The 17,139-nt window shown below is 36.2% G+C and overlaps 1 protein-coding gene across 2 annotated transcripts in view; it reads right to left on the reverse strand.

Moving 5' to 3' along the window:
• Positions 1-17,139, reverse strand: part of GABBR2 (gamma-aminobutyric acid type B receptor subunit 2) — a 467,784-nt gene that overhangs the window by 228,738 nt on the left and 221,907 nt on the right. For both annotated transcript variants that reach the window (XM_050330892.1, XM_050330888.1), the window contains exons 5-7: positions 15,046-15,111; positions 8,346-8,537; positions 6,974-7,210 (exon numbers count right to left, since the gene is read on the reverse strand). In XM_050330892.1, the coding sequence (XP_050186849.1) occupies positions 6,974-7,210; positions 8,346-8,537; positions 15,046-15,111 (495 nt within the window). The remainder of the gene's footprint in view (positions 1-6,973; positions 7,211-8,345; positions 8,538-15,045; positions 15,112-17,139) is intronic.

Below are 17,139 nucleotides of genomic sequence, written 5' to 3' on the forward strand. Positions count from 1 at the left end.
ATATAGACCCCCATCAAAAAAAAAAAATAGAGCAAAAGAAACAAAAATCCCAAAATATAAATCAAAGGTGGATTAGAAATAGGTAGATATAAAAAAAATCACACTTCAGAAAAAAAAAGAAAGGTGGAACTACTGAAATGTGCTTGCTTTCTTCAGAAGCTTGAAGAAGAGCTACCCTGTGAAGTACAAACCTGCACCACCACTTATACAGTGCAATCACCTTTCCTTGACTTTTTTTCTTTATTATTTGTAGAGACTTCCGCACCTTGTACATAAAATAGCAACAAAGCAGCTTCTAGGGCATATTAAGCATTATGTTGAACACTGTCTAGATACAGAAAAAAATAAATACAAAGCAGAGGAAGCTAAGAGATGGTAGCCACAAAATATTTCACTAGCTTTTCCGTAAATGTATGTTGTTCATTTATTTTCATCAAATATCCAACTATTAAAACGACAGATGCCGCAGCAAGTGTTCCACAACTTCAGACTAAAACCTTTTTTTCTTTGACACTTACTATAACTATTAAATCATCAACTGCTTATTAGCTTGAGGGCTAATCTTTGAAATGTCACAGTTAATTTCAGTTCTCACTTTTAAAAGTTATAGTCTCCTTTTGGATGCAGCTTTACACTGTTGGCAGATGAAAACATTTGCACTGAATTTTCCTAATGAGCAAACATTGTTTATGACCTTATGCAAACTTGCTGATGGCTTACTTTGAGAGCTCTCTGTTTTGAGAAGTCTCCTAAATGAACTGGCCAGAGAGAGAGCAAATTAGTTTAACAACCCAGTGCACTGTTTTCACTTGCTCATCTGAGTTGGATAATGCACTGGAAGTTAGGAGGGAGTAAGGAAGTAAGAGATTCACCATGTTTATCTCCACTCACTTAAACTGAGATTCAAAGTTCAGGAGAGCCAAAAAGCTGTGTAGGGGGTCTTGCACACAGCCAGACCCCAAGTATTTTTCTATCTTGTGCTATACAAGAAATTCCATAACAGGAATCAAGTTCTGAAAAATCAAAAGACAACACAAGGTATTAAAGTCAGCATAGTTCACATTCATAACCCATGGGGCCAGGTGTGGAAAACAGGTTTGCCAAGAGTCAGTGGGATTGTGAGCATCTCCATGTGTGTGCATACATAGAGTTTCCTACGTGTTTTGCTACCTTATTGTACTTCCTCAAATAAGCCCATTAGTATTAATGTCCAATTACAAATTTTCAAGTGCTCAAAATTAACTCAAATTCATTTGAACATCCAAGAGCATTTCTCAGGAACAGATATTAAGTATTCCACTGCACACTAACCTCCACCTCCCCCACCTCCTTTTATGAAATTAAATGTATTTTTAAAGCTCTATTCTAGATTAACAAGAAGTTGCTTGATCAAAATTTCTGCCCTCACCCCAATACTATTTACCCTACCTCAGCCATGCCAATAAAGAAAATTTGACTGCAGGTATAAATAGCTCTTGAGGTTTAATTAAGACTTGTTCATGCAAAATTAGCCTCACTGATCAGTGCCACTACAGAAATGTTTGTTGGACTCCCATATTAACCATAAATTCACCCTGCTGAAGTCCATGCTAATTTTATCTGAATCTCTGCCAAAGACCAACACATTTTTTTAATTTAACCATGTTAGGTATGTTATTTTTCCAGTACTACATGAAACAAATACTTTCTCCCTGTTCCTATTCTGATGCAAACACTTCCTGTATTTCTGAGATTCCTGTACAGCACAGTAGCTACTGAAGCCTGGAAAGTGGATGTAAGCTGCTAAGATAAATCTTCAGAAACAATCAGCATCAAAATAGAAAGTGAACTTCATATAAATAAGCATTTTTCCAGTTATGAAACATGACTGGATCCCTTCAAATGCAGGATGTCAGGGACAGACTTGAAAGCTATTTCATGGCTGTGGTTTCCATTGTGCAGCAGCTACTATGGTGGAATTTTATCCTACTCTGCTAGAGTCTTTGGCTCACATAAAAGGAAAAGACAACACTATTTAATTTTCTCTCCCCTCCACTGCAATTCTTTTTCCATTGCACAGAAAAAAAAAAAAAAGAAGGTCATAAGGATGAGAAATAAATTAACAAATTTGAAACCTGATTTATAATAGCAGACAATAGCAATAAATGCAAGGAGCAGAATACCCCACTGCAACACTTATAAGACTTCAGGCATAAAACAGCAAGAATGGTAACATTCATGACTTCGGTGACAAAGGTGAAACAAAAAGAAAATTAGAGAAAAGTATTTTTAAAAAGTAATGACATGTTTTGCATAAAAAAGGAATTAAAAATTACCGCCAACATGCACTGTATTTTTCCCACTACCTGGCTACCCCATGGAACCAATGCAAACTTTTACCACTCTGAGAACAATTCAGGTATTTAATATGCCAGCCTTTCAGTAGCTACAGGGGATCTGCAAGAAAACTGGAGAGGGACTATTTATAAGGGGATGTGGTGACGGGACAAGCAGGAAAGGATTCAAACTTCAAGAGGGCAGGTTAAGATAATATATTAGGAACACATTCTTTATTGTGAGAGGGGTGAGGCAGAGGAACAGGTTGCCCAGAGAAGCTGTGGATGTCCCATCCCTGGAAGTGTGTTTAAAGCCAGGTTTAATGGGACTTTCAGCACCCCTGTCTAGTGAAAGGTGGGGCAGGGGGCAGGCCCCCCATGGCAGGGGTGTTGGAACTAGATGACCTTTAAGGTTCTTTCCAACCCAAACTATTCTATGACATCTTTCCAGGTATAACTAAGCTTTTTTTTTTTTTGCTAACAAATATCATCATTGCTGTAATTTTAAGTTACTGTGTAGCCATCCATAGTTTTTACAAAGAGAAAAAAAAAAAAGGGAAAAATTACTAAAACAAAATCCTTTTGTTCTCTAGATGGATTTCAATTAGGTATACACTAAATATTACTTGATATCCTGAGAAGACAGCACTAATTATTCACTCATTTTTAAGCCTACAAGCTGTATTATGGCAGTATTACACAAAATAAAGTTTGACTTTTGTTCCTTTTTTTTTTAATTATTATTTAGACAATCTTGCTGTAGGAGAATTATTCCAGCTCTGTGGAAAATTCCCTTTGGTTTTCATACATACTTGATGAGCATGTTATAGGTAGCATGCTCTAAACTCCTGAATAATTGAAATGAAGAGATATACATACCCCATATATATATTTCGTCTCCCACCACTTTATCACTCTGTACTGATTTCAAGTAGTAACAGAGACCTCAGTAGATCCTCCAGCTCTAAATTACTTTCATGGTTTCTACCAACTATATAAGGGAACTCCTCAAAAATTTGAACTGTGTCAAAATAAATTGTTTGAATACTTCTTATCTTCCGTTTTCTGACTCTCAGATTATCAGAAAGAGTGTGTACTTTTTAAGAAGAGGGATATATTTAGCAAGGAAACAGTCACCTTGCACTTTATAAACCACTAGAGTGGCAGTGCTGCATTCAGTATACAAAACTGTCTTTATCTGAATAAAGAAAAGTGGAAAAAAAACCCCAAACCTGTCCAAAACCCTTTAAGGTATTTTCCTACTTCAGTAACTTTCCCATTTATAAATAATTAAGTGGTCTGATAACCAAGGAATTAGAAAAATGTACACCATGAAGACCAAGCTAGTCCCAAATCAAAAGAACTCCAGTTCTGAAAGCTGGTCATTGCAGATAGACCATTCTAACCACACAGTGCCTTACTCCATTAGAAAACAGACAACACCAGTGAATCTGACTCCAGAATTAGAGCATTCAGATGAACAAAACTGTGGGAACATCCCTGCAGGTCTTTTGTTTGTTCATATTTAATTTCTCATCACAAAGTCCTTTTGTACCTGTAAAACAGTACCCAGTTTATCTTTGAAAAATGTAGCAGATAACTGTATTACTGTTTTCTGATAAAACACCACATTTATGTCTCCTTGCTCTGTATTCAAAATACATAGGAAATCTATACGGTAATCAACATGACTTTGATATGCACAGATAATCAGATAAGCACAAAGGAAAAATGACAGAAGGAATCAATTTGCTATTAAAAAAAAAATCCAGAAAGAGAGCAGAATCCTCAGGAATATTTAAGGAATATCCATACTTTTCTTTCCAATAGATTTCTGACAGCAGAATTAGAATAAATAACACTTATGCACTGAATTTCTGATGCATAAAAATAGGATTAGTAATGTCAAGTTTCTGGGCAATAGCCTTAACTGTTTCCTCCTAGAAAATAAAGAAAAAAAAACAAAAACGGAAGACTGAAAGAATTATATTCTGTATAATCAGGAACTAGTGCACTTTATCCCAACAAGTCTTTTCAAACTTATTTTAAAAATTCCACAGAACACACCACTCAACAGTGTGGTTTGCTATAAATAATTTCAAAGCAAATGAAAACTCCGTAAAGGGATTTATTATTTATGACACAACAGTGTTTCTGATATATTCACAGAAAGTATAAAGAAAGATGCTTCTACTTAATAGATTTTGCATTTTTAGATTCTTGGCTACAGCTTCTTGTCTATCTTCTCTTACATAATAAATAACATCACAGTTTATTAGATTATTGGATGAGTTTTTGAATATTGATAAAATTTAGTCCTTTTTATGTCTTTTTTCAGAAACTCATTTTATATTTGGCATAGATATTCTTGAAAAAATGAAAGTCATTTCTGTGTTTAGAATAAATTTCTATACCAAAATTCATTTTCTGGAAGAAAAAAAATTAGATTTGGCACTCCAAGACTTAAAACTCATATTCCAGTGAAAGTTCTAAATTAGGTCAAAAATTACAGCAATTTATTAGAATGAAGAATAAAAAGATTAAAAATATTTCTGGTATGAATCAACCTGTTTCTTCAACTTTTTGAACACTTCAATGTAAGACATTTAATATTTCCTCTAAAACATTTTTTTCCTATGCTGTCTGGAAAAACCTGAGTATCACTTGTTCTAATTATGTCTTAAGAAAGTGCAGCTGCTATAGATTTTCTTCTCTTCATATCTTTCTCATTAAAATGCTTTTGTGAATTGCAGGAACAGGAAGTATCATCCTTGTAAATACTAGATTTGGGCTGTGCATTGTCATTAAGACTTAGTAGAGCAATGTTAAAGAGAAATATTTTACAAAACACCTCAGAAATGCACTAAATACAGTGAACAATCATGCAGTAATTTATTTGAAAACCATTATACCTGCGACAATAAGATAAATAAATAGCTGAATATAGTTGATGAAGCTTTGATTCATTCACTTCCTAAAGGGATGCATGTAAGGTTTTGCTGGTGTCCCTGAAACTAATGAAAAAAGAGGTTTCTTTCAATCTTAAGAGATTTTGGGTTTGGTTTTGTTGTTTTTTGGAGGGAGAGCAGTAAAGGGCAATTAAGCAGTGCTAATGAAATCTATCAATGTGACCATAATTGTCTGCAAAACTTGGTAGGAGGCCAAAAGGCTAAGACAAGGAAAAAAAAAAAAAGCCAAACAACCAAAAAAGGAACAACATAGCAATATGAAATTTCAAGCCTATTGATAAATGCTGTACTTGGAATAACTCAGGACAGGTATATCTGAGTCCCTGTAGAGTCTAGTTCATAGCTATTACTTATCAAAGATCCAGTCCTATTATGGATGCAATGGGATAGCAAATTCTTTCCCTGAAACCTTCAGTCAAATTTAGCATAAAAAGAAAGCAAAACTCATATTGTACAAGCAACTAGATACAATTATTGTCTTACCATATGGCTCTTTTTTTGCTTATAAATCCTAAATTGGTTTCAATTGTACCATTACACCAAAGGCTTCTTCAACAATTCACAAGAACACCAAAAATTTGAGCCTTCATGCTTCATTGATATGTAGGTATTTCCTACTTGAACTAATTTCTGACATGTCTGACAGTATTAGTTCTGCTACTTCAACCTGTTTTGAGGTTAATAGATATCCAAGACAGCTTAAATTAACACGGGGACAGGATGTGACCAGTTACTGCCAATCTTCTCCATGCTCTTGCTAGAAGGAGCTGCTCTGCTGTGCACCACTGAAATACACATTTCTTCAAAACATTGATTTCCTCATCTAGCCATGTTGCAGTCCAAGTACACTGCTTAGCAAAACATGTTCCAGTGAGTTCCTTTTTTGCTGCTATTGGAAATTCTGAAGACCATTCTCCCTGAAAGGGAGTCTGCTCATCTCTCTTGGTGAGCCCTGCAGGCTTCTGAACACATATGCAGCAGTAACTCCTGAACTGATGGTGCTTCCATACAATTAAGTAATTAATAATGAAGAATGTAAATAAATAAAGAAATAGAAATGAAAACATGTAAATAAATTAAAAATTACAATGGATTTGCAATGGTGCAATTAAAATCAGAATGAAGATGCTACTGTATACGACCAGTTCTTCTTCAGTCACAGCCAGCATGCTTTACACTTGACTGTGAGAAATACAAATTATAAATAAATTTAAATCACAACTGAAGTATGTTGCAAGAATATCTAGGATGTACAGCACTGGAGTTAGAGGTGGTGTACTATAACCTATTAACAAAAATTAACAATGGAGGGAAACATGTATTTTCAGAACATATTCCAGTTATTCCTTAACTGCTAAACATTCACTTAGGTCACTGAATCTTGTAACACTTGTGGTTCCCTTGAGACCACTCTGAGCTCTTAATTCAAATGACATTCACGCTTAAAAATCTGATAACCGAGGAACTGTACAGTGTCATCATTTGGCATCAGAAAACAGGTAATGAGCAAGAGTCTCAAGGCAACAACATTAATTTTTAATATAAAGTAGAACTGTGGAAGCTCTGAAGATAGAAGAAATATACATCTGTGTTTCTTTTTCAAGAGTACTTAATATTTAATGCTTGTTTCAACTACTGACACTGAATCATAAGCCTCCTTCACCCCACAATTATCTGATTTGGACCTACCGTTACTCCAAAGAAGTTGGTTTCATTCATAGCATCTAGAAAAATTTTCCCAAGTTTGTGATTTGTGTAATTAAAATCTTCAATTTTTTGGTGCTTGGTGGTGGCATTCAGATACTTCATTGCCCGCTGTAGGGTCTTGGCAATCACCCATATTCCATCATAGGCATAACCATGAAATTTGCTGGATTGTCCATCACCACGTTTAGCATTGTATTCCTTTTCATACTGCTGTGGAGTCTGCAGAAGAGAAAAAACTGTTTTACCCAATGCTTAACAAGTTACAGAGTTGCATCCAAGCCAACACCCCAAAGTGCACCCTCCTATTTAGGGACATGCATGACTAATACAGAAAAGGTCGACAAAACAAAAATTATGAAAGAATTTAAAATTCAAAAAATGTGTGCTGCCTGACTTATAAAACTGCTGGTGAGACTGGGAGAAAGACCTAGAAGACAGAGAGACTGAAAGCAGCTGTGCTGCTTCACTGTATGAAGAACAACTTGCTTTATTTTGCTTTTGTACAAAGGCTTCAGTTCAGTCAAAACTATCAGTGTACTGGTGAGCTATAATACTTGGACAGAGACTAGGTCTGTATCCCTGCAAATTATTGGTCTGATTACACTTTATAGGATAATTCAAATTAAATAACCTTTACTTAAGCAATCATTTGCTTAATATGAAATTATCTGAGTGGCAATTTGTCTGTGTTTTACAAGTTCACTACATTCTTGATGGTGTGCTCTCTTATGATGAGTTGCCTTTCAGTAAAGTTGCCTTTCATGCTTACTCAGCAAGGCATGAAAGGCAAATGGAAAAAAAATAAAAATATGAAAAGCAGCAAAATCAAGCATATTTATTTATTGGTCAGAGTTTGTATGAATTTGTTCTGTGATCAAATGTTATGTGCTTTATGGAAATACCACATATTTATATGTTAAAAACAAGCCTCACCTCCTGCCCCCTAGTTCTGAAAGAAACAAATCACCATCAAAATTAGCTGTTTGCAGGAATAAATTTAAATATAAAAGTTTTCTTTTTCTGTGCTCAACCATTTAACTTGACATGACACAGCCCTTTACTGTAATTATAATTCAAGTTTTAATGTATATTTGGCTATAATGTTCATACAGGGGGAAGAGGACAGATTTGAAGCAAGGGACTTTATCATTTTCTTACCCTGTAGAGAATCTAATTGATTTTTAAATATGTAAAAATTGTAAACCAGTGAAAAGATGAGAACAACCACGATGATTGCCAGGTCTCTTGATAGAAGAATCATTTAGTCTCACCTCCCTCCTTGCTGTTTTATTGTGCCAATGCACTGGTGAGATAGCTGATGGTATAATAAAATAGATGGAGGAAAAATACTAACCCTTCCTGATATAGTCTTTGACGTTTTTGAGCTAAGAGGTTCAAAATCCACTCCAATATAACCTTCCATGGCTGCAAGAAGATTTTTACTAAGACACTGTGAGGAATTAATCCAGGATTCCCACCAAAGGTTTTCATACCACCCTGGAATAATCCACAGATATTTGCTGCCATACATTTCTTCATCATAAGCCTGTGAATAAAGAAAAACAGAAAAGATAATAGACATTGTGATAGAGGTATTGAACGTAAAAGTAATTGCTTTCTGTTAGCATTTTTTTCCTTATTAACAAAATTATGGTATAATCAAAGGATCTGCAAGTATTTTGAACAGTTTAGAATAATTACTTGCTAATAATGAAGACTCTTTTCTTGAAGACTCCTGCCTTTAGAATACAGGAAATTAGAAGAGAATTTGCTAAATCCTGTTTTGCTTTCAATAGACCATTTCTTCATAAACAGAAAACTGAAACTATATTCTAAAACCGGGGGAGTTAAAGAGGAACACTGGCAGAAGGCACAGCTGTGCACAGAAAATTCTTCATAACACAACTAGTACATGAGTGATAGGACCACCGTGCTACCACATTTAAACTAAGTTATTATCACCCTTATATCAACCTAAAGACTAAGTTAGGTTACACAAGGATTAGGTTAAACTAGAAAACTTGGATCATAGGCACCATCAAATCACAATGTGGCAATATGGCAAATATGAATTAGATGACTGCGCTAAAACAGAGACCACGGAGTTTCTTCTAAGGAATATGAATCAATAGTAAATTGATAAAGCAAAGTCTTAGTGATTTCTTTGTTTTCTTTTAGCAAGAAATTTCTTCATGTGAAACTGTACTGCTGGAATACTGAATACAGCCCACTGTACTCCAAGATTCTGAGATGGTGGTTTTTTCAAATACTTTTCAATACTTAGTAGATATATATAACAGGAAACAGAAATACTTTCTTAGTCAGGCACATATGCTGTTGTACCTAAAAGCTGGTCTATTCACAACAGATATTCTTTTTCATTGTGAAGAGTGTTCTAGGATAAAATTAGTAAGTTTTATCTCAGATGTTTCTCTCACTGTCTTGCAACTAGATATTTTTCTTTTGACATTTCAGTCAGACTCCATTTCAAAACAGCACATTTCATGCTTCTTTGGCTCCTAATAGAAGCAATACTGGAGATAGCAGGCATAAGATAAAAATTCCAGTTTTTACATTTACATGGCACAAGCTTAGAGCTCTTAAGAGGAAAGTGGTAACATTTTCACAGAAAATATTACAGAAGGAGGAAATTATAAGAATGCAAACAGGACATATTAGTCATTCAGAAATAACTGTTTTGAAAAGTATCCCAAAGATCATACAAAAAGCCTATCAGATTTGTACATGAATAGCAGAAAATATGAAATAGGGCAACCTCCTAAATATGTTAATACCCAAATTAAAAAATGGGCTTTAAATATGTGAAGCCTATTGTAGTGGTGCCAACTCAGTTCATAACTGTGTTGTGCACAAAGCAGATTTGTTTGGCCCCTGGTTGCAGGAACCTTTGTTCAGCCAAAATCAAATTTCATGCATTTGTATACAATGCTGTTCAAAGTCCTTGCGTCTGAAACCCAGTGTCTTGCATCTCATACCTTACTGTACTGGGTTCCTCTGGCCTGGTTTTGGTAGTGAGGGGTGCTACAGGGGTGGCTTCTATGAGAAGCTGCCAGAAACTTCCCCCATGTCCTGCAGAGCCAATGCCAGCCAGCTCCAGGGACAGACCCGCTGCTGTCCAAAGCTGAGCCAATCAGGAATGATAGTAATGTTTCTGTGATAACATATTTAGAAAGGAAAAAAAACCCTTATTGTGAAGATGAAAAACGTAGCCAGCGAAAAGTGGAGTGAGAACATTGGAACAACTCTGCAGAGTTGTCACCAAGGTCAGTGCAGAAGGAGGGGCAGGAGGTGCTCCAGGGGCTGGAGCTGAGGCCCCTGCAGCCCGTGGGGCAGACCGTGGTGGGGCAGCTCCAGCCCATGGAGGACTACGGGAGTGCAGAGATCCACCTGCAGCCCATGGAGGAGCCCATGCTGGAGCAGGTGGATGCCCAAAGGAGGCTGTGACCCTGTGGGAGGCCCATACTGGAGCAGGGTCCTAGCAGGGACCTGCTGACGCATGGAAAGAGGAGCCCAAACTGGAGCAGGTTTTCCTTGTTGGACTTGTGGCCCTGTGGGGGACCCAGGCTGAAGCAGCCTGTGCCTGAAGCACTGCACCCTGTGAAGAAATGACCCATGTGGCAACAGTTTGTGCAGAATTGTTGCCCTTAGGATGGACTCATGATGGAGAAGTTTGTGAAGGACTGTGTCCCATGGGAGACACCCCACAGGAAGCAGGGGAAGAACTCCTCTATCTGAGCAGCGGCAGAAATAACAACTTATCATAACCACCATTCCACGTCTTCCTGCACCACTGGGGGGGGGGGAGAAGGAAGAACTTGGAAGGAGGGAGAGGTGAGGAAAGTGGTTTTAAGATTTATTTTACTTCTCATTCTTCTGCTCTGATTCTGCTAGTAAAAAATTTAATTAATATCCCCACTTGCAGTATGTTTTGCCTGTGATGGTGATCCATAAATGATCTCTCCTGGTCCTTCTCTTAACTCATGAACCTTTTGTTATATATTATCTCTTCTGTCCAGTTGCAGAGGTGAGTGAGAGAGCAGCTTCAGTGGGCATCTGGTACCCAGCCAAGGTCAACCCACTACACTTACTTATTCCACAATCACAGAATCATAGAACATGCTGAGTTGGAATCTGCAGAAATGGTTTGTCTTTCTCTTACTCATTAATTCTATCCTTCCAGAAACACATCTGCTTTTGTCCCCCTGTTCTTCTCCACTCTTGCCACAGCTATGGCAACCCTGCATCCCAGATCCACGTGGGTGGAAAACAGCAATCCCATCCTGCAGTAATTCCTTAGGTATAAAAGAGCTTCCATTACACAATTAGGTCATTCAAGACCTTTCAGTGACACAGTGTCCTTTATGTGACAGTTTTCAAATCACTTAGGACACAAACTGACACAGAATAGTGCTTTTAGAGAAGGACAAACTTATGTAGCTTCCCCCTGCTCTATAGAGATTAAAGTATCAAATTGTGTGTTGCCAGAAAGAATTGGCTGTGAACTACTCTGAAATTAGAGCTGTTGGAAATTTTCTGTTTGCATAAGCACTTGAACTGTTTCCTGCATAATCTGTCAATGCCCTGTGATATGCAGTGAAAGCTGAATGTTTAAAAAAAGGCAGAAATTCCACCCTAGAAATGAGGGATCATTCCCAACATGGGTGCACTGAAAGTCTCGTTGCACTTTCACATTTCTGCAATAATTTGGTTTAACAAAAACCAAAACAAACACTTGATGAGCTGGCAGCTCATCGTTAGAGATAGGGTGACATGGCAGGGCTTGAAGGGTAGGCTGGGGAAAGCAAAGGAAGGAAGAAAATCAGCTCCTCTGTGGCTGAGTACCATGACCAGGCAGTCATTTTTCTAGTGACAGCACAGTTGATAGCATTCAGGCATTTCAGTGTTTGGGTTCCAGAAGACTTTAGCAGCAAAATAATGCTTTTTCCCACCCTTTCTTCCCTGTTCATTCTGTTAAATGAAGATGATTTTGATGCTTAAAAGATACAATTACTTGAAATACGTGGACCTTTCCTGAACCATCTTGTATGCACGCAGACCAATTCTTACAAGTTTTAGTTTCTAAGGGGAAGATTTTTTGACACACAAGAGAAAGGTGAGGAAGGTTTACAAGCACTTTGTACCACCAGAACCGCAAATATCTTCCTAACTTTTTCTCTCATGCCCTAAGTAGGCTGCAAAGCTCTGAGTTGCTGTCAAACAGTCAGGACACTGTCACTGACAATTTTGTCCTTGTGAAATTGAATTTTTATGTTTTCTTTTTAAACTTTTAATTCGTGTTTGAATTCATAAAGAGATGTTTATTTACAACAAAAAAAATTTCTGTAAGAAATCTTTCTAATGTGTAGTAAAACAATTACTGGCAATTTGTTGATTGCTGAAGTATTAGGTTTTGAGCAAAAGACTAATTTCTATTCCATGAAAAATATCACATTCATCCCACTGAGGTGAAAATGACATTACAAAGCTAATATTTCCCATAGAATTAAATGAATAGCTAAACTTATTTAAATCATTGCAAGAAACACCTGCTAACATTCACCTTGGCTTGAACCAGTCCTGTCTGGTTTTTAAAGTCTGTCATTGAATTATACAATGTTTTAGTACATTTATTATGTAGGTGTCAGTCTCTTCCAAATAACGAGCGATAGGTTGAAAGGAAATGGTCTGAAGTTGCACTAGGGGAGGTTTAGATTGGGTATTAGGAAAGATTTCTTCACTGAAAGGACTATCAAGAAACAAGGGAAGTGGTTGGGTCATCATGCCTGAAGGTATTTAAAAGATGTCACACTTAGGGACATGGTTTAGTGGTAGACTTGGCAGTGCTGGGTTAATTGTTGTACTTGATAATCTTACAGATCTTTTCCAACCTAAATGATTCTATGATTCTATATAAACTCAAATGGATGTCCTGAGGAAACCTCACAGCATGTAATTGTTGAATCCAAGCAGAAAAGTGAGGCAGACTTTTAAGATTTTACCACCTACATAAGTCATTAGCAAATAATATTCAGGTTACAACCACAATAAGAAAAAAAAAAGAATAAAGCTTGCACTAGTGAAATAAACATCCTCCTTTAACAAACTCAAAATCTTTCTCTGACTGACATCAGTCACCCTGCAAAATATAATAGAGAATCACAAGTGAAACCTGTCTAAAGACAAACCTGGAAAAGAGGGGTTAAAAACCTTGACAGTGATTGTGCTTTTAGACATATATCTGTAGGAGTACATGAGTCAACAACACACTTTATGACTAATAAGAAGCTTTCTGACATATTGTAGTGCATTAAGATATAAATGACCTACTTTGCACTGCCCTCTCCTGCATTTAGTCTCCTTCTGAAACTCTCAAATAAATACAAGTCTAAATACAAGATCTCTCAGATTTATCTAGGCTTCAGAAAAATCCACCTTTTTATTTTTGACACTAATGTACTTTAGAAGCACCCATCGCTCTTGAAACCACTCAGTTAATGCACATCTCCCATGGTCGTACAAAACCATAGCCATAGAAAGCTGTGGTGGGCATTTGTGTGAAAGAGACATCCTCTCCCTGAAATCCTTCAGACTAGAGCAATGCAGATGAGAGGACAGCCTGCTTCTCCAAAGGATTCTAGGATTTCTTCAGTGGCCTCACATGCACATGTACTTGGAAAAGAATTATAGAGGAAGGCAACTAGAAATAAGGGGCAGTGGCATAAACGAGGTCAATCTCTTGCTAATGTTGGATTGCAAGCCAGTTCTAACCAGGACCTCTCAGCTGGGGAAATGCAGTCCAACTCCAAGAGATTTGAAGAGGAGCTGGGCTGCAGAAGGACTATGCTTTCTTCCAAGAATGAAAAAATGGCAGATTATCTCTGTCAATCCAATTTAAATGCCAGAACAAAAAGATCTATACACAAAGACCTAGAGATGAGAAGAATGAAAAATAAAAGAATACTTTCCATTTCCTTTTGGATGAAAACAGATTTTGTTCCTTCCAAATATACTCTAAAATCTCCTTTCCAAATTTTGCCACCAAATGGGACAGCTGCTGAGTATAAGCCAAAACACATCTGAGGCACACACAGCACTTAGATTTTGAATTTCTGCCTTTCCTTTCTTTCCTTGGATAGGTAACTTTCTTCCTAAATGAACACTAAAAAACACCCTCTGAAATTTAGATGCCATCATTATCGCTTTTCCATTATATTTATTGTGTTCTTGGATCATACAGGTTTATTCTATTTAGACTAAGAGTTCAATACCAATACAAAATTTAGGTCATTAAAATCTGCCTCTTTGGGATTTTTTTTTTCAGGCAGGTACAAATATAGATCTAGATTTTAATCCTGCTACTTTCAATGGCAGTGTGCATGTTTGCAGCACATTCGCACACACAAACAAATGGTGAGGGTAGGGAATTTTATATTTGCTGGTGTTACCGTATGATTTTAATTAAAAAAATATTTTTTACAAACTACATAATTTGTTTACATTCAATACATTTAAAATGTACAGCAGTCAGGCAGGAATGGTAACTCTACAAGTAGCAACATTTTCAGTAGCAGGAATTATTAGTGCTGCTGAGTTCCGACATATAGGAACTGGCTTGAATTTCTTATTCTTTCAAAGCAAAACATGCAAAACTGCATACACACAGACATTACCACCAGAACACAACTCTTAGACATGATTCAAATCTTGCAGTTCTCTGTATCTGCCACTACATATACGAGTATTTCCCTGGATCTGATGTGAAGAGAAATGCTCAAGTTCGATTTGGCATTTAATTCCACTACATGAAAGCAATAAGAAGAAGCTAACCTTGCAGTCTATGCCTAAATTCCACTGAAGTCAAGTACAAAATACTTTATTGAAAGGGAAATGGAGCTAAGCATGTCTAACCTTTCTTAAGGATATAAACCTTCACAGAACTGAACTCCATGAAGAAATGTTTACGCTCAAGTTATTTTTTATTCAAATGTAGCACATTCTTTATTCTGATAATGCAATTAAATATATTTACTTACACAGCAGAAAACTTTCACAGCCATTTCCTCATCAAACTGGCCAAGGATTATCCGAACATCATTACCCTGCAGATTGAATAAAATATGTGGCAGTTAAATACAGTCACTTTCCAGATACCACTTCAATTGGCCAGTCAGATCATGTAGAGAGTTAGCACAGACTACAGCTGCAGACAGTAGAATTAATAAGGAACTAGTTAACTTTCTAAAAGTTCAAGAACTTGAAGCACTGCAAAAGAAAGCAGCTAAGGTACTTGAAAAAAATGATTAAGCAATAGCACTAATGAGAATAAAACTGTGATATTACAGTCAAATATTACTTGTCATATATTACTATACAATAACACTAAAATATCAAATATTCTTTTGATTCCTTGCAAGATTTCTTCTACAACTTCGCAAATTAAAACCAGGTGAAGAGCTGAAGACTTAGATTTTTCACTGTCCACATGAAAAAATGCTGTAAAATTAAGAAACTAGATTTGTGAGATAAAATGCCGTGATATTATGCCTGCTTTAATAATTTTTAAAGGTTTTAATTATACAGCATCTTCTCTACAGTCACTATAACACATTGTCAATCCCCCCTCTCCTCCCTGTCAACTCCACACATTAAAAAAAAAAATCATCACATTTTAAGACTCTATGACTGAAGTCCAAAGATGACATTTTACTTTCATATTTAGAAACATATTTAGAAAGTATTCCTAAATTCAGAAGCATAAGCAGGAAAATATTTCTCCAGGAACAAGCAGGGCTAACCTTTTCCTCATATGAAAAATTACTTCTAACATCTATAAAACACAGAACAGATAGCTTTTTATGACTTCAAATTACCTTTTCTTTCACACAAAGGCAGAGTTCTTGGCAAAAGCTTGAGCATATCAAATTTTTCATTTCTTTCATGAAACACCTGGTTAGAATTACTAATAGCTCTTTCCCTCTCCAAGGAAAGAACAAACATATGATTCAGCCTGAATTTCAGTGGCAAAAAACATTTCAGTTTTAATTAAATCAATTTATCAAAGATTTTTAGTTTAGATAATTCCAATGTTTATTTCCCATTCAGCAGAAAATGATGGGCAGTGCAAGAAGATATTGCTTCTGCAGTTGAATGCATGAAATTATTATCACTCTTAGCATGGTTAAAGTCAGAAATAATGTCATTTGCTTTCCTCATTCTGAACCCGTGCATTTTCAGTAAGCCTGCTTTGCTTCATTTTTATATTTAGCCACAGACTGATAAAGTAATGTAAACCTTATTCAAGTGGATTAAATTCTTTTTAAACAAATCTAACAAGGTCATATGAAACTAAGCAAACAAATTACACAAATTACAGCAATAATATTACAGTTTTTGTAAGGACAATAAATAGATCTAGGAATTATGCAGAAAAAACCCACCTCATGTACTATTTCTATTTTTCACATTTTAAAAATAGTTCTGTCACTCTTGGAACCCCAAGTCTGAATCACTTGATTGCTCTGAACATAAAAATATAGATTTGGTATTTGAAGAAAAAAAAAAAAAGAGCAGAGTGTGATTACAAAATAAACAGCACAGTACCTAATTATTAAACTTAAAATTGAAGAAATTCCTTTCCATTTTATAACATGATGACAATCGATGTAAAAAAAACCCCAAAACTCAAACATAAAAGATGTAAACTACGTGGCCTCATAGTTTATGGGTACCAAAGACTGTAGTGAGGGTGTAGAGAATAATCCCATAGTGCACATGCTGCAATGCTGCCCACTGGCTGTGCAAAATCCTTTAGATTGAAGTCTCTGTAGTGTGTGGTTCCAATCCTTAAGCCTTTGCTTGCACCTGATTATCATATAATTTAGTAAGAAATCATGTAACTAAAGGATTGTGTGTTAGAACACGTGTAGAAGGAACTAATTTAGGAAAGTCTATATACAAGAGCTCTTCCATGTATAACATTCTTCCTCTGTGCAATGATGAACTCCTCTGAAACCTCTTTCTCTTAACTCTGCTTTTTGCAATCCCTTCTACATTTTCCCCAAATTTGTTCCTGAAGAATCGCATTCAAGATTACAAATAAACCTAGACCCATTTGATGCCAGGCTTGG

Source organism: Myiozetetes cayanensis, unplaced genomic scaffold, assembly GCF_022539395.1.
Source record: "Myiozetetes cayanensis isolate MyiCay16 unplaced genomic scaffold, myiCay2020 scf1, whole genome shotgun sequence".
Taxonomy (NCBI): Eukaryota; Metazoa; Chordata; class Aves; order Passeriformes; family Tyrannidae; genus Myiozetetes; species Myiozetetes cayanensis.